The sequence below is a fragment of the Balearica regulorum genome, chromosome 2 (genome assembly GCF_011004875.1).
Source record: "Balearica regulorum gibbericeps isolate bBalReg1 chromosome 2, bBalReg1.pri, whole genome shotgun sequence".
In the NCBI taxonomy this organism is placed as follows: domain Eukaryota; kingdom Metazoa; phylum Chordata; class Aves; order Gruiformes; family Gruidae; genus Balearica; species Balearica regulorum.
Window position 1 is genome coordinate 17,779,674 of NC_046185.1, and position 23,763 is coordinate 17,803,436.

The following is a 23,763-nucleotide window of genomic DNA, read 5'->3' on the forward strand; positions in this document are numbered from 1 at the left end:
CCACCGAGCCCCGCAGCTGAATAAGCGGGCAGTTGGGGGGCCTGTCGCTAGCCTGGCAGCCATGCAGCAAAGCAGCACCAGGCTAACCAGCTGGCAACGCAGCTAAGCAGCTGGCTGGCCAGTAAGCGATACAAGCAGGCTGCTTCTTTGGCTTTAATTAAAGCTTTCATCAGAATGAAACTTTCTATAGATCTTGCTGACTGTCAGAATTTCATATCAGATATACCAATTTGTTATTAGAATTGTTTGGTAATAAAATGAAAAATAAATAAGAACAATTCATTGGTATAAAAATGAGTCTTTCCCCTCTTAACACAAACCAGGAAGGATGCTCTGCTTAGACAAGTGATTACTGTGGATCTTTAGAACTAGATTCTCCCTCTGTCAGAGGCTGTGTGTACCACTAAAATCCAGATTCAGGGGGGGGAACTAGGGTGACAAAAAAGCATAAATAATCTTGGGAGAGAGTTGGAGAGCTGAGGTTTCCTTTTTGTCTCTTCTACCTACTCGCTAACCTTTGCAGGCTAGAACACTTTCTTTAATCCTTTTGTAGAATGACTCATTAGTAATGTGAATGGTAGAAATTGCACATAAATGAATAACCATATTTGTAACAAAACTGCCTCTCTCTATACATGTCATCTTGTGTTGAGGATGATGAACTTAAGTGACATTTTTTGATTCCTAGTCCTTTATCCGAAACACAGATTAAACTGGTATGTCCAGTTTCCTGAATAAGTGCTGTAATTTCTTAACTAGCAATATATATTAAAAAAAAATAAAAAAATCAAGAAGCACCATAAGTTTCTGATTATGTTTTGCATATTTTATATTAGGGATAGTATTACTGGCTTGTATCTGTCAGAGGACTACCTAGGAATACCTAGATTTTACATAGCAATTACTATGAAATCATTGTTCCTTGGAGTGGTGTATTTATAGACTCATGAAGAAATGACTGGCAATTCTGTGGGGCAGAGGTGAGAGGTGGACACAAAAAAAGTGGTACTAATACAGGAATTAGTGCTAATACTAACTAATATAATACTAACTAATACTAATACAAGAAATTCCTTATCCATTTTCCACATCCTTTTGCAATCTCGTAGCACTATTTTATTTTTTAACATTGTGATCCAAACCATGTTAAACCAGATTTTATTACTTTTTTTAACATGATCCAAATTCCTTGGATCTAGGATTTTGAGTGAATTTCTTATGCTTAAAAAAGTTAGATTTTATATGTTCTCCAACTGAAATGAATCAGATCAGTTAGTGTGTTTCCATCGTATAAGAACATTCTAAAGCAAGTATTTGAAGGAACTTTAATATCTTGTGGTGCCAGTCAAGCACTTTGTCATTTATATTAGTTCCTGAGGGAAAGAGGGTGCTAGCACAGTTTCAGAAATTTGGGAAGTGTTCTTAAACATATTCTGTTTTTAGATAGCGTGTTTGGGAAAAGATGGAAAGAATGCTACCTCCAAATTGTTATTCTTTCAGAAGTCATCCTCACAAAATAATATCTACACAAGCTAATTAGTCATCTATTTAAGGAGGGTTTTTTGTTGTTTTTTTTTTTTCCACTTAAAAAAATCACTTCTAAATCAATTGCTTTATTATGATTACAGTTGACTTTAAATGCGCCTTGCTCATTGTCTCTAACAATACTAAACCAACTGAAAATCTGGAAACAATTAATGGTGAAGCTAGGCACATTCCTTAGGACTGACCCACAAAAGAAATTTGGTTTACTCTCAGAATGGAAGCAATTTTTTTCAGTGTTATGAAGGTCACTTGTCCATCCACCCCTTGCACAATTTTGAGGTAAGGATATAATAATGTGGGCAAATCAGAACTACTTCCTGATCTAGTACTCATGTACATACTAATGAAATAATGAGAAAAATGCATTTTGAGTACAGGATGAACAGGAATAAACTGCCTTCCAAGCCTTTAGGTAGGCAAAAGAACCTCTGGCTTCTAGCATTAATTAATATTTTCTATGTTGAGTTTTTAAGCTTTAGGCTTCCATCTCATCTTTAATCTAAAGGACAGGCAGAAAAAGTTACTCTGCCATGCTATTTTGAGAGTAATTGTTGAACACAACAGAAATACTGATTAAATGAGTTAAAAAAGTCTGAATAAGATGTCCTGAGTTTTGTCTTTGAAGGAATGAATGAAGGTTAGGAAAGCCAAAGCCAGGTTAGGAAAGCCAAAGCCCTGATAGAAATAAATCTGGCCAGGGATGTCAAGGACAACAGGAAAAGCTTCTATAGGTATGTCAGTGATAAAAGGAGGACGAGAGAAAATGTGGGTCCCCTCTGGAATGAAACGGGCGACCTGGTTACCCAGGATATGGAGAAGGCTGAGGTACTCAACAACTTCTTTGTTTCAGTCTTCACTGGCAAATGCTTGAGCCACACTGCCCAGGTCGCAGAAGGCAGGGACTGGGAGAATGCAGAACCACCCACTGTAGGAGAAGATCAGGTTTGAGAATATCTAAGGAACCTGAAGGTGCACAAGTCCACGGGACCCGATGAGATGCATCCGCGGGTCTTGAGGGAAGTGGCGGATGAAGTGGCCAGGCCACTCTCCATCATATTTGAGAAGTCCTGGCAGTCTGGTGAAGTTCCCGCCGACTGCAAGACAGGGAACATAACCCCCATTTTTAGGAAGGGTAAAAAGGAAGACCCGGGCAACTACAGGCCAGTCAGTCTCACCTCCATGCCTGGCAATATCATGGAGCAGACCTTCCTGGAGACTCTGCTCAGGCACATGGAAAATAAGGAGGTGATTGGAGACAGCCAACACGGCTTCACTAAGTGCAAATCATGCCTCACAAATTTGGTGGCCTTCTGTGATGGCGTTACAGTGTTGGTGGATAAGGGAAGGGCAACTGTTGCCATCTACCTGGACTTGTGCAAGGCATTTGACAGCCTGCTTCACCATGGTCTTCACCAGGGGCTGCAGGGGGATCTTGCTCCAGCGCCTGGAGCACCTCCTCCCCCTCCTACTGCACTGACCTTGGTGTCTGCAGATGTTCTTACATCTTCTCACTCCTCTCTCTGGCTGCAAAAGTGCTCTCTAACTGTTTTTCGTCTTCATAAATATGTTATCACAGAGGTGCTGATTGGCTTGGCCTTGGCCAGCGGCGGGTCTGTCTTGGAGCCGGCTGGCATTGGCTCTGTCAGACACAGGGGAAGCTTCTAGCAGCTTCTCACAGAAGCCACCCCTGTAGCCCCTCCGCTACCAAAACCTTGCCACGCAAACCCAACACACCATGGCAGTGGGGTTGGAATTAGATGATCTTTGAGTTCCCTTCCCACCCAAACCATGCTATATGATTCTATGAATTGATTTTAGAATAAGCTTATCAACACCTTTCAGCATCTGCAAATGCACTTGTACTACTCACCCACCAAACAACTTTGAAGGGATAAAACCATAAAAAACCTGGACTTCTGGTCATTGTAAGAGGAGGATCATAACTCAAGGTTAAGAATATCGTCTCTAAGTCAACCCAAAATCTCTATCTAAATTTTTAATTGAAATTTTTTAAATCCATAGAATAGATAACATGAGTTTTCTTGGTTGTGGTTTTTAAAGCTATCACACATCTTATTCAATGTATCATTTCTAGTAGAACAGACTGTTAAAGGTAAGAATATATGAAAGCTCTAATATTAGTTTTATAAAAGCAATATTGTTCTATAAAAACTATTTATTGATACTTGCCATTTTGTTTTCTTGCCTCTTAGCCACCTCCCTCCCCATCTGTACCTCCCCAACCCTCAAACACAAGTGTTACAGAAATTGGAGAAGGGTAGATTTGTACAGAAGCTTACTCCTCTGTTTACCTCAAGTCATAAAATGAAACAGAAATCTTGCCCTTTAAGGGAGCTAAGAATCCATTTAGTGAGTAAGGGTTTATTGCACTTTAAAGAGGAGCATGCTTTAAGTTAGAATAACGTGATCATATGTTAGAGGAGGGACTGCTATCAAATGAAACATGCAGTTTCCCTGGGTTGGTTTTCATAAGCAGAAATTAAATCTAGGCTTCTGCATCTAAAAAGACATGAATTTTGACAGGCTGAGCTGACCAGCTGCTTAGCCCCAAGTCAGGACTGAGCTCAAATTTAGGTCTAGGTATCGTATGAGGACAAAAAAGCAAAGAACAAAACTCTGGTCTCCAGAAGCTTGCCATTACTCTATTGAATTTACTGTTAATTTACATTACTGTTTTAGCTAGCTGTACTCTTGCATGCTGCTATCATAATATGATTCCAAAGTTTGAAACAAACAAAAGATATTCTTTACAGTGAGGGTGGTGAGGCACTGGAACAGGTTGCCCAGAGAAGCTGTGGATGTCCCGTCCCTGAAAGTGTTCAAGGCCAGGTTGGATGGGGCTTTGGGCAACCTGGTCTAGTGGAGGGTGTCCCTGCCCATGGCATGGGGGGTGGAACTAAATGATCTTTAAGGTGCCTTCCAAACCAAACCATTCTATGATTAAGTCACAAAATAACTCTTGGGAAGTGGTTTGAACTTCACATGGGCAAATACTGTTTTAGACAAGGTTATACACTGATGTTGATGCAAAGAACAGAAGTTTAGAGGACACCACTTCTATCTGGTTGAAGCTTTGCTCTGTTGCTGATGATAGTCCAAACACTTAATATAAGAAGTTCATTTTCAGAAATACTGTTTAAAGAAACTGAGATGTCTAATGACAATATGTTGACACAACTTGAAGTGGAATCGAGTCAAAATATTTTATTTAAATGGTAAAATATTTTGTTTTGATTTAATATTCTTAGTTTTGAGTGTATCACTTGTATTTGTTAAAATGATAATATTATTCTATCTCTACTACGAAGATTACTCAAAGAGTTACTCAAAGATCATCTAGTTCCAACCCCCCTGTCATGGGCAGGGGCACTAGATGAGGCTTTGGGCAACCTGGTCTAGTGGAAGATATCCCTGCCCATGGCAGGGGCCTTGGAACTAGATGATATTTGAGGTCCCTTCCAGCCCAAACCATTCTATGAGTCTGTGATTCTATGATTTTTATAGGACAGCTGGGAAAAAGCCACTTTACACTAAAATAAAAAATAAGTACTCTTTCAGCACAGAGCACCATATAAAATTCTTCAGATGTTTTATTTTATAAAGAATTTCAAATTGTCAGCTTTTTTTCTACTTGAAACGGGAAAAACATGCCTCTCTGAAGAAAACTCAAAGCAAAAGTTTCTAATTGAATAAAGGGAGGTAGGGGAGGACAGTGCATTCCAAAAGACTATATGTAGCCATTCACCAAGCAATGCTGATTTGATTTTGGTTGTAAAAGCCAGAGCTCTGAACTTGGAATTTTTTTCTTACCATTTTCTTTTAGTTGCTGGTCTGCTAGGTGACTGAAATTGCTTTCTCTCTTTGTGCATGAGTTTGTCTGTCTGTAAAATGGAGATAACAATATTGATAATGACATTATTGCATTTTGCAAAGCTACTTCAAAGGTTAGATGAAAAGTCCTTTATAAAACCAAAGAATTTCTAGAACAGAATGCACTCATTTTCTCACTTGTGGATTGCCTGAATAGCTTTATGACCTGTTTCATTGCAGACTTCTTTTCTCTTTTCTCTCTTTTCTTTTCTTTTCTTTTCTTTTCTTTTCTTTTCTTTTCTTTTCTTTTCTTTTCTTTTCTTTTCTTTTCTTTTCTTTTCTTTTCTTTTCTTTTCTTTTCTTTTCTTTTCTTTTCTTTTCTTTTCTTTTCTTTTCCTTTCTTTTCCTTTCTTTTCTTCTCTCTTCTCTTCTCTTCTCTTCTCATCTTTCCCTTCCCTTCCCTTCCCTTCCCTTCCCTTCGCTTCCCTTCCCTTCCCTTCCCTTCCCTTCCCTTCCCTTCCCTTCCCTTCCCTTCCCTTCCCTTCCCTTCCCTTCCCTTTCCCTTTTTTTAAAAAAAATAAAAATAGAAGAGGCATCTACAATGTCAGAACATAAAATGGTATACTTGTTGGCTAGTATTTTATTCTAACTACAGGAAGAGCTCTGTTTAGAATGTTGACATCCTGAAGATGTGACTTATCTTTCTGGTTTTGCTGAGAAATATACCTTGGATTATTGGCAAAGGGATAAAACCTAAACAGCTGACCCAAAATTGACCGAAAGGATATTCTGTACCATATAATTTCATGGTCAGCAATAAAAAAGAGGATAGGGGCTGAGGTGCAGGTAGCCATTGCTTGGAGACTGGCTTGATTAATCTACTTGTGGGATGTGGTGGATGATTGCCTTTGTATCACTTGTTTTTGTTGTGCTTTTTTCTCCCCTCTTCACTTATTAAACTGACTTTTGAAGAGTCTTTATTTTGACCCAGGAGTTTTCTTGCTTTTGCTCTTCCTATAGTCTTCCTTGTCCTGCTGTCAGGGCAGAGAGGGGAGTGAGTGAGCAGCTGTGTGATGTCTATCTGCTAGCTGGGGTCAGTCCGTAACAATTCCTTACTCTTCTTGTACTTTTAATAGCTAATTTTCAGAGTCACTGAAGTCATGGAGTATTTCTTATTTCTTTGTATTTAGAAAAATATTTCCTCTTGAAAAATAGATGTTGTTTTTATAGTTTTAGATGGTGGCCTGTATAACCTAAGCTCTCTTGTTCCCCACCTTGAACACAAAAGTCACAGGGTACAAGCCTTTTCCTGGTGCCTGGAGCAGTGTTCTGCCTTACCTGTTAACTGACCTGGGTAGACACAAACGCTTTCTAGTCTGAGTGTTATATATTTGCATCACGTTAGTGCTGTGTCTGACCAATAATGTGACTGTGTGGTTTCTGGATTAGTGCTGATTTGTATCCTGTCACTTGGTCATGCACAGTGGACAATCTTGTCTGTTCATGCTTGCCATAACATGCTATTCATTGATCAATAAAAAGTCCTGCAGAGGGCATGTCAATGAATGTGTGTTCAAGAAAAAAAAAGTTTTCCATACAAGACCTTTATCAAAGCTTTATGAAAATCTTCAGCCCTGATAATTTTTTAATCTTTCGATAATAATTTTATTTGTTTGTTTTAATTCAGGCTCTCTGGAATCAATATACCTCCTCCAGTTATCAGCAACAAAAACTGGCTAAGACTGCATTTTGTAACAGACAGCAACCACCGATTCCGTGGATTTAGTGCTCACTACCAAGGTACATTTAAAGAAATACACTTTTTGTTGTGGTTGGTTTTATTTAAAAAAAAAGTGACTGAAGTTGTAGAAGTGGGAAGGGCCATTTCAAAAAATCCTCATAAAGGTGTAGTTTGAATTTGCATAAATGATAAATTCAGCTGTGCAACCTGTTATATCAAATTACAGTATGTTAGAGTATGGGTAGTTTATTATTTAAATACAGGTATAAAAAAAATACAACATATATCTACTTCACTTTACCCTGTGCAAGTATGTAGCTTTTAAAATGGTTCTAATATTCTGAAAGATATTCTGTAATAGATACAGAAATAATGATTTTATCATTAACATATGTATCTGCCTCCATGGTTGTATAAGTCATGTTTGTAAAACAGTGAGTAAGTTTCTGTTTACTAATGTTGCATTTAATCACTAATATCTCTTACTACCTATTTCTGAATGCATTGTCCTATTAAGGGTTTAATTAACCTGTAAGATTCTTATCCACTGTTTTTATGAACGAACATTATTTTGAGTAGGAGTGAAAGCATCTGAAGCATTAACTTGGGAATATCACAATTTGGAACAAGGTCATTATGATGATGAAGTGCTAATGAAAACTGAGCTTCATTAATGTATGGCAATACTGTCTGCTTTTTCACAAGCATTACTGTAAATAATATTTTTCAATATCTACAGTGTATCAATGGCTCTTCAGGGAACAGTAACCCTTTTTGTGCTTTTGTGCCTTTCCATTTGTCTGATGAAAAAAAAATCACGGCATTTCGAATGAGATATAGTTCAGGAATTTCTTTTACAGTTCTCTATAGGAACTTTAGCATAGGAAGAGAGTAGCTACATAAATGTTTGCAGAATCTGATCAAATTAATCAACTAATGTAAAAATTGCAACTAACAAAAGACTAGGACTAATTTTTTTATGTAATTGATCTTTTGTAATAGTAAACTTTTTACAACTCTTTGATTGCCTCAGATAACATATTCTATACAAGAATAGAGGAAATTTGGTTACTATTTCAGAAAATATTGTATATTTCCATTTGGACTGCCTGAATTCATAGACGTTGTGGAATGTGTATTCTGAGTGACTTTAGGTAAAAGGAGCCTTCCTACTATAGTGCCGGGGCTGCTACAACGTTTATGAAAGGTGCTGACTTATTTTTTGCATGATATCCTTCATGCCAAATATGATAAACCATACTCTTTACTGGGAAATCACTACCTTACAGGACTGTTAGAAGATGTAAAGTAGGAACTTCCTCTATTAGATCCTACCTCACAATTGAGAAACTATGTGATAACTGTTTTGGTGGTTTATATGAAGTAATTTGGATTGTTGAGATGTTCATTTTGAACTACTGAGGAAAGGAGAACAAACAATGTCTCAGATGATGACACACATACTTGCATTCCTGCCAAAAGTGTGAGATAACAGGTTATGAAAGAGAATAGACTGTTGTTTAGTTTGAAAATGTGTTTTCTGCAAGTCACATAAAACGTGAGTTGGGAGTTGTGGGAGATTTGAATATGTTATGTATCTTCTATTTTTCTTTACCGCCTAAGTTTTTAGTGAGTAATATATGGGGTTTTTACTGTTATTTCGGTTTGCTCATTTAATTTTTAATGGTATATTGCTGAATGTATGTTAATGTGTACTCTAAACAAAGTTGTGTAATGCTGCAGTAGTCCATCATGCTTAAAATGAAGAAAATATCTTTTAGAACTCTTAAAAATAATGTAGGAAGTAGATAATTTCATCATGTAAAAGCATTAAATGTGCATACTCAAGCAGATATGATAAGTAAAAATTAATTTTTATAGTAGAAAATGGAAAAATGCATTGTCAAGTAATAGGGAGGAGTCATTTCTGGGTTGATGATAGGCAAAAGGAGAGAGTGTGAGGAAATTAAATAAAAATATTGAAAAAACTTCTTACATTTAGAAAACAAATAAAAATGTATACCACAAAATATTTCAGTTTGTTCAGAACTGAAACCTTTATTTTTTCAGCTAGAGACAACTTTAAGCCTTTCTGTAAAGTCCATTTTCAAACAGTAATTTCACTGGTGCACTGACATGAGTTGTCACAAAAGCAGATAACTGGTAAAAATAGAAAAAAGTATCCCAAAGAGCCATGTAATACAGGTACATGTGCCTGGTTTTCTTTCCAGCAGTTTATTTCTGTGTCACTTTTGAGATGGTTTCTGTTAATCCTCTCAATAGTCTGTATTATTATTGACAGTTGCAAAACCCTGCTTTTTCCCTCTGCTTAATTAATTATTACTGTAACTTCTTTCTGACTTCCGTCCTTGAAACTTAATCTTTCCTATGCAGTAACACTATAACCAGAATTAGTAATTTCTTACCTTTCTTCATCTACTTTAACTTTCTTTATTCTATTGATACATCTTTCAAAGGAGCCAGACTCCAACTTCTGAACTTCAGAACGCTGCATAAGTCTTACTCCATCACTGCTCGGCACTTCAGTACTCTTTTCACCTAATGACTCCTTTGGCTTGGTGGTTTTGTTTGTACAACTGCACATTTTGTGCTAGTGTATTTGGGTGGTGGTTTGACCCTGAGTAACAGTGAAACATCCCCACGGCCACTCGCTCACTCCACGCCCACAGCAGAAGAGGGCAGAAAACAGGAAGAACAAGAGCCAGAAAACTCGTGGGTTGAAATGAAGACAGAGAAGATCACTCATCCGCTACTGCCGTGGTCAAAACAGTCTTAAATTTAAAACATTTCATTACTGATTTGGAAGTTGGGAAATAATGACAAATATTTAAACATTTAGGGAAAACACTTCCTCTCCCCTTTCACAGGCTTAAATTAATTTCAGACAGCTCTCCTTCCTCTTCCTCTGTCTACTCCACCACAGGTTACACTTTGTCTCTTTGGTGATGTGATGGGCAGTGCAGAAGGTTCAGGTCAAGGTTTAGGCGTTTCTTTCTGCTGTTCCTTGTTTCTTATTCATTTCTTCTGCTGTTCCTTCCTTCTTACTCATTTCCTCTGCTCTGATGTGAGTGTACCATGGGCCACAGTCTCTTAGGGGAAGAACCTGCTGTGGTGTGGCTTATCCATGGGCTCCAGTCCCCTTGAGGGTGTTAGTAGCTCTGGAATGGAGCAGTCCTGCTCTGGCCTTGTTCTGTTCTCTCAGGGTTTACTGCCTTCTCTTAAATACATTTTCACCGAAATGCCACAAATTCTGCTGATAGGCTCAGTTGTGTCCTGTGGTGGGTCCACTGGGGAGCCAGCTGGAACCAGCAGTGACCAGCATGGGGCAGCCCCAAACCTCCCATCACAGAGGTCACATGTGCAGCCTCCCCCTCCCCTCCCACCCCACCCCCCGCTACCAAAACCCTGCCATTTATACCAATTACAATCTGGAAAAAAACAACTTCTTGGTTGTTTTATTCAAACAAAAGAAAATAAACTACTTTTCTGGCCACTTTTTAGGCAGGATATAAAATAAGTCTCATTACCTTCTGTTCTCTTAAGTTTATGAAAAATGCTTTTTTAAGGTGCTTTTTCATAAGTCAGCATCACATGGCCTAGCTTCAGTGTAACATCTGACACTACTGTGACCTAGACATTTGAAAAGAAGACTAAAAATGATGCAATACAAAGTCTTAAAATCTAGCTGCATATGAAAAAAACCCCAGCAAAAGAAAATCTAGGGTATTACATAATAATCTTTCATCCATGTCTTTTTAATTTCATTAGTTATAATATTTTGACTAATTTTCTGTTTAAGGCCTTGCAGACACCTGTGAAAATGTTTAAATTGGCTTATACCAAACAAATTAAATTTACTGAGGTACATGAAACTATGGGAAATTCTCAGCTTCATATAAGTACTTTATCATGCAGGTTATGTGTATTAATTTCTTTTAATAGGCAGTTTAATTCACAAAAGATATAGAATTATACAATATTTAAAAGATGTTGGTGAATGATAACCAGAGTGATGTATGTCAATTAGAAGAGAATCCAAACGTTTCCCTACCCAGGTTGTGGTGTCCTAAAACACACTTATTCTTGCTTGCCTGATCACCCATGTTCCAGCACTTCTTTCTATTCACTGGGGGTTCTTTGTCCTGACATTTTCTGTCCTTATTGCTTTGTTAAAATTCCTTTTGAGTTAGAAATTCTTGGTTGAAGTAGAACCAAAACTTCTTTGGATCTTCCTGAAGCTGCTGCTTCAATGTTTCTTGGCACTGGTAATTCTCTTTTGCTGTTTCTAAAATTAGTTGTGCTTTTTTACTCCATCCATTTGCAGTTCCTGTAAAAGTTCCTTTTACTTGCTGCTTTCTGTTGGCTACTCTTTGCACTCCATCACTTATGTATGAATCTATAATATTATCTAAGTGGACAGAAGCTATTAAGTTAGCTTCACAGCTTCCAGTCTTACAGGCTGGTGTACACAAACTTCAATATTCTTTGTCAAGTATACCCAGACTCTGAAGGGGCTTTTGGAAAAGAATTCTTCATGTTCCAATAGTTAAATATTACTTTAAGAATTTTTTAACTTTGCTTTCTTTTGAGACCCAGCACCCTTTCTCTCTCCTTCTCTCCTTCCTTCCTCTTTTCATGCTCTGGAAGGTTTCAGTAGTAGCCCTATACTTGCTATTTATTTCACTTGCAAAATCCATTTCTTAACCGCTTTTACTTCCTTCCCCCTTCCTTTTACCTCTGTTTAAGCCATGTACAAGCTAATGCTTCTACTATAAACCAAACAGTATTAAATGTCGATTGAGTGCACAATCACATCTGCTTTCCTTTAAGAATCTTTGCTTGTAGGAAAACACATATGAAGAGATGAACTATATCCATGAGCTTTCAGAATAGAATAAAGTTTATCTGTCATGTTCATGATGAAAAGCATGCAAATGGTTACTCTGCTTAATACTTGACAACCAAGTATGTAGAGCTGCAGTTGGATAAATGCCAGCACTTTCAATGTGTGATGCAATATGGAGAAAACAGATGTTGAAAAGTTTTCTCTTTCTCTGCTTGATTTTGCATTGTTCTTTTCTTTTTCTTGCTGTCATTTTGTATGTGAATAGAAATGTATCTTCATTCAGAAATGATTTATGGAGTTAGACTTTTCTTAGATTTTTTTGTTGGTTTTGCTTTGAGAGAGAATTTGAAGCAACTGGCAAACAGGTAAAGAACAAAAGTAGTACTAAGCTGCCATAGAACATCATGGCTAGATTTGCCAGAAGGAGAAAACTGTCTTTTTCACTTTTTTTTCCAGAACATCTAACAATTTAAACAGAATTTGTAATTCATTCCCCATCTCAAAAGCTGTTGCAATGAACGGTACGCAGGACTACTGCTGGAAGACTCAGCAGTCGTAACGAAGTCCTATGTGAGATTCAGCTCCAAGACGTCAAAATGTAGATATCTCTCTGTATTGTAACCTATAGGTTTAGACATCTATAGGTATCTAAATATCCATTGAAGTTTGGGAGCTGTGAGGCACAGTTCAGCTATACATGAATATAGGTGTACTGACATTTACCTAGGGTATCCAAGATGTTTTTGTGGCAGTGGCAGAAGTGCAGAGGCTTTTCTGGCAGACAAACCAAGGTGTTGCAAAACAATGTGTTATGAAGTAATGAAATTGCACCAACCGAAGCTATGTATAGGCAACTGAATCTTCCCCATACCTAGCTAATCCTGTAAGCGCAGGTTGCAGAGTGATTCAGCTGACCACATGGAAGGGATTGGGTAGAGGTGCTCAAGAGAAAATGAGACATCCGCATGGTGTTGGCAAATTAGAATTTACAGGATACCATGCCATTCTGGCATAGAAACTAGAAAACAGGGAAGAATACCTAAAAGGCAGCTGTTATGTCCTGTCCAAGGTGATGTAAGATGAATTAAACCACTATATACCACTGACTACACTGACAAGCTTTCTATTTAGAAGGAAATTCTGTTAGAGTGGTGAGGCATTGGAACAGGTTGCCCAGAGATGTTGTGGATGCCCCATCCCCGGAGGTGTTTAAGACCAGGTTGGATGGGACTTTGGGCAACCTGGTCTAGTGGAGGGTGTCCCTGCCCGCAGCAGGGGTGTTGGAACTAGATGATCTTTAAGGTCTCTTCCAACCCAAAACATTCTATGATTCTGTGATTCTATGATTTATTATAGTAGTTTATATACCTAGTGCAACTGTAGACATGTAGATGTAGGTGTCTTAATCTCAGGTTGAATCTCACATAGTGTGACTAGTCACTTACTGAAATGGCTTTTTACTACCAGTAGTCTCATGGGCTTGAGATTCCCTGGGAGAAATTAAGGTACTACATCACTTGTGTCACATGTAGAATTCTGCTACTTAAATAAGGGCTGTGCCTACTCCGCTTAGGACAGTGTAAATAAGTTGGTGGTTGCACTGGTAATTTATTTAGCAGATGACAGATTTTTTATTTTTTTTTTTTAGATAGGTATTTAGTTCTCAGAATTGTAAATCTGTGACTTTTCAGACCCTGAACTCCTATTGTCAAAACAGCCCAGATGGCTATGTGATTCTGCAGTGGATGGAGGAAAAAGGAACTCTCTTCACAGAGTGAAAGGAAATTACCAGAGCTTCTTAACAGATTCTTTTTTTTTTTTTTTTTTTTTCTTTTCACTCCAGGTATAACAAGAACATAAATTGCATAAATTGTTGCACAAGTAAATGCTTTTAGTGGATTTTTATACTCATGGGTCATTTAGCTCTGCTTCATCTTATACTGAGCTATGCATTCTGAACGGATGATTTTTCACCTTTGAACTCTTGAGATGTGTTTTATTCACAACTATACACCCACACAATGACAGTGCACAGAATGACATTGGTTTCGTTGTAGTCAAATCAGGAGAAAAATTGCTGCATTTCATTGACCCTGCCCCATTTTAAAGTACTTATTTTTAGAATTCTCCGTATTAGGTTTTAATAACACCATTGTTGGTGGTTAGTTAAGTTAGCTCTGATATTGTATACATATCCAGAAAGATCTATTTCTAAAATTTTAGTTCACTTTTTTCTACCTCAAATATCATAATGCATTAAAAAAGTCAATAGAAGTAATGTTACATATGAGAACATGGTAGTCTGTGCTATTGTTTAAACTGATGGATTGCAATTTACTTCTGAAATAAAAGTTAAGTGATGTAGTAAAGGGTCCTTCCCATTTTTTAATGATTTAACAGATGTGTCTTCTTAATTCATACTTATCCTAAAGAAAATTTCTAATATTTTAGGTGCATTAAAACATTTTAATATCTTTCTTTTTCATTTACTATTCTACACACTTCTGTTCATTGTTTACAAAAGAGCAAATGACAATGTTTTATTTACTACTTATTGTAAGTAATTCCATCTCCTCTGTAGAAGAGAAAAAATGTACCAAATTACTCTTTATTTCAATTTAGGTAATACTTAGAAGGAAAGTATTTTCTTTTACTTAGGCCAGTTTTGTTGGAAGTTCGGGAATTTATAAATTGAAATGAAAACCAAAATTTCAAACAACAATTAAAAAACCCAGGAAAATGGGATATTCAAGCTATAAAATTCATAGGTAATATGAACAGTCCTGGTTTATAGAAAGGAAAAAAAAAAAAAGTATTTAAAAATCAGTGTGGTTTTAGTGATCTTATTCATATATGTATATAAATATATAAGTATTTTAAATATATAAAACTATGTATATAAGTGTGTATATATAAATTATACATATTTAAATACATATGTAAAGAAGGAATTTTATAGGGAAACCAACTAAAATTAAAGAAAAAATAACTATTAAATACTCTCTGACAGTGGAACTCTTGTAATAATAGTATATAAACTGTAGAGTTTATAGGACCTTCAAAATACTTCATTTTGATAAGGTTAAAAAATTAATACATTAACCTGTGTATCTGTATGCTTCATGGCCATCAAACATTGTAATATATTGTACTGATGATTTGTTTATGTCAAGATGGTAAAAAAACTGAGGGAAAAATCTGGGATAAAACACTTATTTACATTCAGAATATTTAGTACTATTGAGATAAACTGTTGGAACACTTTGTTTCCCTTTGAAAAATGTTGACATTCAAATGTTCCCATAGTATGTTTGGGCTTTTTCATTAAGTGGCTTATTTTTTCTGCTGTGAAAATTATTTCACCATAATCAAAAGTGATAAGCCATTCCAGTTAGGTTTTAAACAGCTTTGACCCTTATGAGGTTTACTAGACACTGAAGAAAACAATCCTGAAGCGGTCTAGCTTTGGAAAACAGATTTTAAATGTTAAATAAATACTGTCAGTGACATCAGATATATTAGAGTTTTTTCTGCTGGATGATTTACTCCCATTTCTTTCCCTCTGTCCTCTCATTCAGCATTTTCAACTTTTTTTTTTTTTTTTAATTGTAGGAGGTCATTTTTCATTTTGGAGGTGTTTTTTTTAATACTGCTAGGGGACACTCAGTCAATGAAAGAGATCATTTTAATAAGAAAAAACCAGCCAGATGTAGAGAACTAGATAATGAAGTAACTGAATGTGGGAATTTTTGTGTCTTGCCTCACACTCAAGTTTCCCATCTATTTTCTAATCAGACTGCATAAATTGTTAATCTCTTCTCGCTGTCTTTGTTTCTTCTCTTTGGCCTAAAGACAGAGTTGTTTGTTTGTTGTTTAGTTGCTTCAGAACACTTGCACTTTTGATAGAAATCATATCCTCATGTCCTCGAGGATAAAGGTAGAGTAGTTATTTAGTTTTAAATTTAATTGTATGAACTGGAAACCTATATGTTAAAGCATAAAATATGTGAAATATAATTGTTTTGCTCTTTTAAATGTTTCTCCCTCATTATTTGTGAAGACTCTAATCACACCATATGCATGAAGATTGACTAATATGCTAATAGTCTCCTGCCTAAAGATAGGAAAGTTATTCTTTTTCCAATAGAAAAATTAGATCCAAAATTCTGCTCTGGAATATGAATATGGAAGTTACCCATGCAATATGTCAGAAGTTATTACTTAAGTGTTGTAAGATACTACAGTTTTTACTAATTCCCAGGTAAGGTTGAGGACATTTGGCTTTACTCTTCAGAACTAAGTCTAAGATTATCTAATTCCAGAATCTAATTCCTTTTGCAAAGTATCCCCCAAACTCCTTGGTAAATAAGGAGTCAAATCTATTTAATGAAAAATTAATGTTTTAATGAATTGTACTCCAAGTAAGGAATGAAAGAATTTTCTGAACTACTTTTTCAGTTATGAGCTACACTTTCTCCACCTTGGTTCCAGTCAATGGATCTTTTTATACTTCAAAATATCAGCTGCTGGGATTAGGAGAGAGAAAAAAGGAAAGAGAAAAATAAATATTTGTATTAGGAACCCCAAAAAACTGAGCTGAGAGTTCTTAATGGAAAGGAATATGTAGAAGGCAGACAGAGAGCCAAGTAAAGTGATTAGAGATTGAGGGATTGCGAGTAACAGATTTAGGTGAGAAGACAGGTAGTAATAACGAGATTAAACCTGAAGGGAATCTGTTGAACAGTTATGATTTACTAGATAAGAAAAGTTGTATAATGCATAGCATGATTGGAATCTAATCTGTGCTAGTTGAGAAAAATTGGCTTGAACAGGTAGCCAGGACTAACCGTAGAAGGTATAAGATGATGTGTGCAGAGAGAAGTGTTCAAAATTGATTCTGCCAGTGTCCTCAAACTCTACTGCATAGCTGTGCATATGTTCATTCCTGCCATGAAATAGCTGAAACCCAACAGAAAAGTTTGGGTCAACAAGAGGTTTTTTGCAGTGTATAGAGTGGACTGAGCATCCATTAAAAATATTGTCATGCAGAGTTGGCTAGAATTCCTTTCTGTTATCAGTTTGAAGAAGTTAAAAGGTGGTTTGTGAATCACATACAAAATTGAAATTACTAAGAAGTAGCTTAGGTATCGTAAGATCATAGGGTAATTCAAGTTGGAAGGCAACCTCCTACTCAGAAGGAGCTGGGCGTTGAGATAAAGCCAGGTTGCTCAGGGATTTATCCAGTCCTGTCTTGAAAAATCCAAGGGTGGAGACCATGTAATGTCTGCAGGCAATCTGTTCACGGCTTGACTGTCCTCTCAGGGTAAAAGTTTCTCCTTATATCTATTTAGAACTTCTCTTGTTTCAACTTGTATCCTTTCCTCTTGTCCTTCCACCTCATATGTATTCGAAGGCTCCTTTTAGGACCCCCTGAAGCTCTCTTCTCTGGGCTGAACAAGTCCAACTTCCTCAGGCTCTCCTCACAGGGCAAGTGCTCCAGTCCCAACCATCTTGGGGACCATCTGCCAAACTCACTCCAGTTTTTCAATTTCTTCCCAGAGCCCGTCTTTTGGTGAGCCTCAAACTGGACACAGAACTAGTAAGTGCTAAACAGAGGTGGGGATAGTCCCTCCCATCAGTGTATCGGCCATGCTTCTGTTAATGCAGTTCAGGATGGTGTTCGCCAAGGCACACTGCTGGCTCACATTCATCTTGCTGTCCACCAGGACCTGCAGGGCCTTTTGCGTAGAGCTGTTCCCCAGTCAGTCAGACCTCAGCCTTTCCTGTTGCCAGGGGTTGAATTTGCTGTTGTTTAGTTTTGTAAGATTCCTTTTGGCCCATTCCTCCAGCCTGTCTTAGGTCTTTCTGGATGGCAAGCCTGCTTTCAAACATATTGTCTATTCCCCCAGTTTGGTGTTACCTATAAACCTAATGAGAGTCCATTCCATATCCTCCTCCTGGTCATTGGTGAAGGTATTAAACAAGACAGGTCACAGGATTAAGTCCTGCAGTGTTCCACTTGTTACAATCCTCCAAGAACATTATGACCCACTAACCACAAACCTGTGACCCTTACCATCTAATCAGGATCTGTGTTCTGCTACTTGCCTTGCTCACTCCCCTCTGGGTTTTGAATTCATTCCATGGTAACTGCTGCCATGGCTACCATTGATTACCATGTCTCCAATCATCTCTTCCTTGTTACTTTGTAGCAGGTCCAGCTGTGCATCACCCCTGGTTGGCCCAACCAGTATGTCTATCAAGAAGTCCTCCCTGAAATCTTGCAAAAACCCATGACCACGCTCCAGCCATGTGAGCTGTCCCACCACATTTCAGTTACTCCAATGATGTCACCATTCTGTGATGACATGTGCAGCTCCAGTTCCTCCTGCTTCTGTCCCAGGCTGACTGCATGTGTGTATGTAAAATGGAGACGGGGTGTCTTCACCCTATTTTATCATTCCTGAAGTCTCTCATATTCCTGTAAATCTTTCATTTCCTTTCTACTTTTTTCCACCAATGTGTCACTTAAATGTGGCTCATTATCTCCCTCTCCATCATTCTTAGTATAAACCTTTCATCAGAAAGTTGGCGAGAGTGTTGGCAAAGATGCTGCACTTTGTCAGGGGCACCTTTACTGCTTTGAGTAACAGTAGACTGTAGTCATTTGGTTTAGTCAGAGGTTTATTTTAACAGCACGTGAGATTTGTATCACTGCTTCCTAAACCATTGCTGCATCAATCAATTTATCTTTAAGTGACTGGGGTCTCAGAGTTATAGTCATGTGGTCTTCCTGCTGCACTTGTGGGGAATTCAAAGATCTTAGCTTGTGTTGCTTCTTTGTAACTCTCTTTGCATAGTAAGCACTGCAAAATTATCTTAATTTGCAAATGAAATTATGAGATCTGTTGATCTTTATTATTGTCAGTAATATCAGCAAGCCCTTATGTTCTAAGGTAGTCAGTATACTAAGAGCATAATACAGTCCTCAGGTTCCTAGAGTGCTTAAAAAAGCACTCCTTAGGAAAAGAGTAGAGGACAAAACAGAAAGCGTGCTTCTGTATAAAGTGACCTGAACCTTGACTCCTGTTGTTGCTCTGGCTTCTCTGCATTTCAGAAGAATATAGCAAAGTTGAAGAAAGTTCAGAGAAAGATAGCAAAGGTCATCAAACCTATGGCTTAGTTTCCAGTTGAAAATTGATTGACTGGTGTAGGACTCTGCAGCTTGGAAGATAAATAGAGCTGTGGTACGAGGAAAGATACACAGATTGGAAAGTCATGAATCTCAGAGGTAGTGCTGTAAGTAGTTATTATGTCTGTTTTGGATGCCAAAACTGAGGTGCATACCAATGAAGTGACTTGCCCAAAGTCACCCAGAAAGTTACCAGTGGAGTAGGGCACTGGGTCTTTTGAGTCCCAGTCCAGGGCAGCTGAAAACTGGGTAACATTAACCCTTCCGCTTTTTGCAAAGCTGGCAGAATTGCTTAAGTCATGCTGGTTTACTTTATAGTACTGCCTTGCAGTGCTATGATATGTACAAATACTTGTTAAGAGAATCCGTGACTTGAAGGACATATATTCAAATTAAATAAAGCTGACACAAAGACAAAAGGGAACGGGCTTATTGACTTTCTGAAAATAAAATAAACTGCTGTTTTTTCTACTCTCCTTCACCTGTCACTCCATTCCTTTCTCTTCTCACTTAATAGTAAACTTGGGATTAAAGGCTACACCTTTTAATTCCTAATATATATGTCTAGTGTATGGGCATAACAAATAGGCAAATAGTGTATGCAGGTTTATGATGGGAGATATAAGAAGAAAGGATTTCTTTTCATTTGTATGCAGCCTGGTACTGGGTAGTTTGTCTTTTCATGAGATACAAAAGCCACATGTTTAAATCATATTTTCTCCAGGAAAGTTCTAAAACCTATATGTATTAAATAAATTAATGATCAAAAAAATTTATCATTACAGTCTTGAAGGAAACTTCAGTTTTAATAAACTGACCTGCTGTTTTTTGAAGCCATTCGAACACACTGTTTTGACACTTAGAGCAAACCAGTCAGTAGTACATAATCTAAGGATCATTCAGCTTCCCAATGACCTTAATTGCAATTTATGAATATAACCAACCTGGAAGAAATTAATCCTTTTACCTCTTTTGGAGGCTATCACAATATAATTTTTGAGGGTTTAATTGACATTTAAGTATCCTGTGGTCTTCCTACAGAGGCAAAATGTTTCTTTTTATACTCGTCTTTGTACTCATCTTCTGTTAGAATTAACGTGGTGTGGTTTGTTTGTGGTTTGGGTTTGGGGTTTTTTTTTAATATTTTAAATTATTATTTCCTGGGGGAACAAATTTACTCAATACTTGCTGAAAATTCTTAATCATTGCTATCCAGTAACTTTTTCTTACATGTGAAAGAAGCTACTTTGGAAGTCTTTAGAGTCTTTCAGAAGCTCTTGCTTCTGCAAATATGATCATAGTGCTATTTAATTTATGTAAAGTGAATATCTAGCAATGACTGTAAAACTGTTGACAGTTTTGACAGAAGCCAAATTCTAAGTAGAAATAATCAGAACCTAATGAGAGACACAGAGAACATGATAAGCCAGAAGCATCAGATAGAACTTCAGTCTAAAGAATGAGCATTGCAATATTTTTCAAGACATGCAGAAGGTATCTGATGCCTTTCATAGTTACATTTCTGAGAAGAGAAAGATTTGTAATGGAATTTTTATCCCACAAAACAACTGAACAAAACTTTTGCCAATCAGAAACGCTGACATAATTCCAACAAAGCCATGTTTAATACAAGTTGGTTTCCATTCAAGGTAAGTTTGCATAAATCATTCTCACATCATAGCATTATGTGAGATACTTTGTATAGAAAAACATATGAAACTTGTTTTAGAGATGCTTTTTATAATTTTTGCTGATATTAATCCCAGTAATATTTAAGTGATAGTTATTTCAACTTTTTACCCACTAAGGACCATCATTTCTAGGAAATAATATATACTGCAAAGCATGTTACATTCCTGTGTAGAAAAACATAAAATCTTTTGCAGGTAAAAACACAAACTGTTCTTTTTTTTTTATATTTAGGATTTTATTTTTCCTCAGGAATATTAAGAACAGAACATTACTCATTTAAAAGGTATAAAAATAAATTAATGGAAATAAATAAAAATACAAACAGAAAAAAAAAAATTAGTGACAATCATAGCCTCCCCAATAAAATTCTATACCCCAGAAACCCATGAATTATTGCATAGCTCATTGTTGTGAAATTGGGAATTACTGCCTTTCACACAGTAAGATTTGTAGAATATTCATATTCTACTACTTATGATGGCACAAAGAGCATCTTAATCCTGTATAGTGCCTCCTGTTTTCTTTTATTTCTTGTTGTGTCAGTGGTGGACCTTAGAATATTGTAAATTTAGTCTACTGACTTTGGTTTCAAGTGTTTTCACAGATTATCTTTTTTACCATCTCAGTAATCTCAGTGGGATTCAGAGATGAAAGCACATGTAACTACCTCATGTTCTCTACAGTGCTTGCTTATTGAGTCTCTGAACCTGGCATTAATATCAATATGCTGGAAATAAAGGAACATTCCATTTTTTATTCTGAAGTATTTTCATTTGAAAAGTACCATGACTCTGGTAAAATTAATTTATTCTTTATATGCAGTATTCTTACATAAGCTTTCTCTTGAAAGAAAAAAAAAAAATAATTCAGAAGTAGCCTAAATTCAGTGCAGCTTCAGCCTTTAATTCATAGTTTTCTAGAATAATGAAAATATATGAAAAGTTTGGAACGATGTCTTTAAGTCTTTTTCTACTCTGACTGTTTGAAGTATATGTATGGAAAGCATCCCACAATATGTTATGACACATTAAGATCAATGTCTGAGGTAGAGAGCTTGCACTACTTTCCACATTTCAGTCCCCTGATTCCACAGGCTGCTATTTGTGCTTTTTTTCCAAGGAACGTACCCTAATATTAATCCTAAATTCTGGCTTTTGTTCCTTTTGTTGTCTGAAACCTAAATTCTAGTTCTGCTTACCAGGACCTCTCTGGTTGTCTTCATGGTCTAATGCTATAAATGTGCTTTCTAATGCAGTTAGACTTTTTTATAGAGGTAAAGAAATTGCTGTAAGCAGGCTCCTGCAAAGCAAGAAGCCAGAAAGTTGTGCTTTCTGGCATGACTCTAGAAAATTGGCAAGTCCTGTGGATTTCCATTTTTGCAAGGAAGAATAGATTTTGTGACTGAGTCCAGGAATCTGTATATCCTTAATTTGGACAAAGGACACATTTCAGATAACTTGAGGAAGCTGAATGGCTTGAAAGGGTATTTCACTGTCTCAACAAATTTAACAAATATTGATAACTTCATACAAATTTAATTTTTATTTTTGAGACTATTCTTTAGAGTGAAAATGAGACATGATCTCAGTGATGTTTTTTTTCCAGTGTCAGCTTTGAGTTTTTCTGGAAAATAAATTGGTTTGCTAACCCACAGAACTTGTATCCAAGAATATGACTGTCACAGGAGAGAAACCTGAGAGTAGGGTATTTTTATAAGAAAAGGAAAAAAGTGGAAAGAATGTGTAGGGTGTATATCATTCTAATTTTCTAGTTCAAATAGGCACTTCTATAAAATATGTGATACCAATTTAAAGAATATCAGTTTTTAAGGCACTTCAACAGATCAATATTTTTTAAAATAAACAGGGAAGTTGGTGCATATGTGTATAAATATCTGATGAAAGAGAGTAATGAAGATGGAACCAGACTTTTCTCAGTGGTGCCCAATGAAAGAATAAATGGTAATGGGAACATATTGAAAAAAACCCACCTGGATGCAATCCTGTGCAACCTGCTCTAGGTGGTCCTGCTGTAGCAGACGGGTTGGACTAGATGATTTTTAAATTCAATTTAAACAGAATAAACCTTTTTACTGTAAATGTGATTGAAATATGGAACAAGTTTTCCAGGAGGGTTGTAGGAGTCTCTGTCTTTGTAGAGACAGAGACTGGACACGGACTGAATATTATTGAGCAATCTGCTTTAGCTGACCCAGCTTTTAGCAGGTGGGGGTGGACTAGACAATCTCCAGAGGTGCCTTCCACCTTCCAGAACTGTGTGAAAGTCTGAAGTGTTCAGATATGCTGAGCAACCAGTCATCTCAAAATTTGACCTCCTTAAGTTCTATCAGCTAAGGAATTTAAGAAGTATCCAAAACCATCTGCCATTTTTGAAAATCAAATTGCCATATTTTTAGACATTCTTTATCCTGTAGAAGGTCTCTGTGAGCATTTCTCTGTACAACATGATACACTGCTAAGGAAAGATACTTGCAGTAACTGAGGTAGCTGTTTTGGATATTAGTAACCATTTTGGCTGTTGAAAGAGAATTATTTCATTACAATCATTATATTGTGGTGCATAATTGCCTGAAATGTTCATTGAGGCAATACGTATGTAACTCTTTCAAGAATACATTTGAGATTTATTTTATTGTGTAAGCACTTATCTTAAGACATATTGAAATTGTTGGCTAATGGATCACTGGGGGCATCTCACAGGAAAGCTTTTCCTGAGGCCAAGCTCTTGTTTTGCACTGGAAGCCAACTTCATAGCTTAAAAGTTCACTTACTGCCCACTTGATGCTGACAGCACGTAATATTCAGCAGGAATAGCTTTATCTCTGTAAAATCTAAGTGAATTTTGCATCAGTTTCTATATTGAAGGAACCTTCTT

General features: G+C 36.8%; 1 protein-coding gene across 1 annotated transcript in view; it reads left to right on the forward strand.

The window, feature by feature from the left end:
- The window catches only part of CSMD3 (CUB and Sushi multiple domains 3), a 727,509-nt gene that overhangs the window by 233,028 nt on the left and 470,718 nt on the right, over nucleotides 1-23,763 (forward strand). The window contains exon 6 of the mRNA XM_075743489.1: nucleotides 7,064-7,176. Coding sequence (XP_075599604.1) covers nucleotides 7,064-7,176 — 113 coding nt within the window. The remainder of the gene's footprint in view (nucleotides 1-7,063; nucleotides 7,177-23,763) is intronic.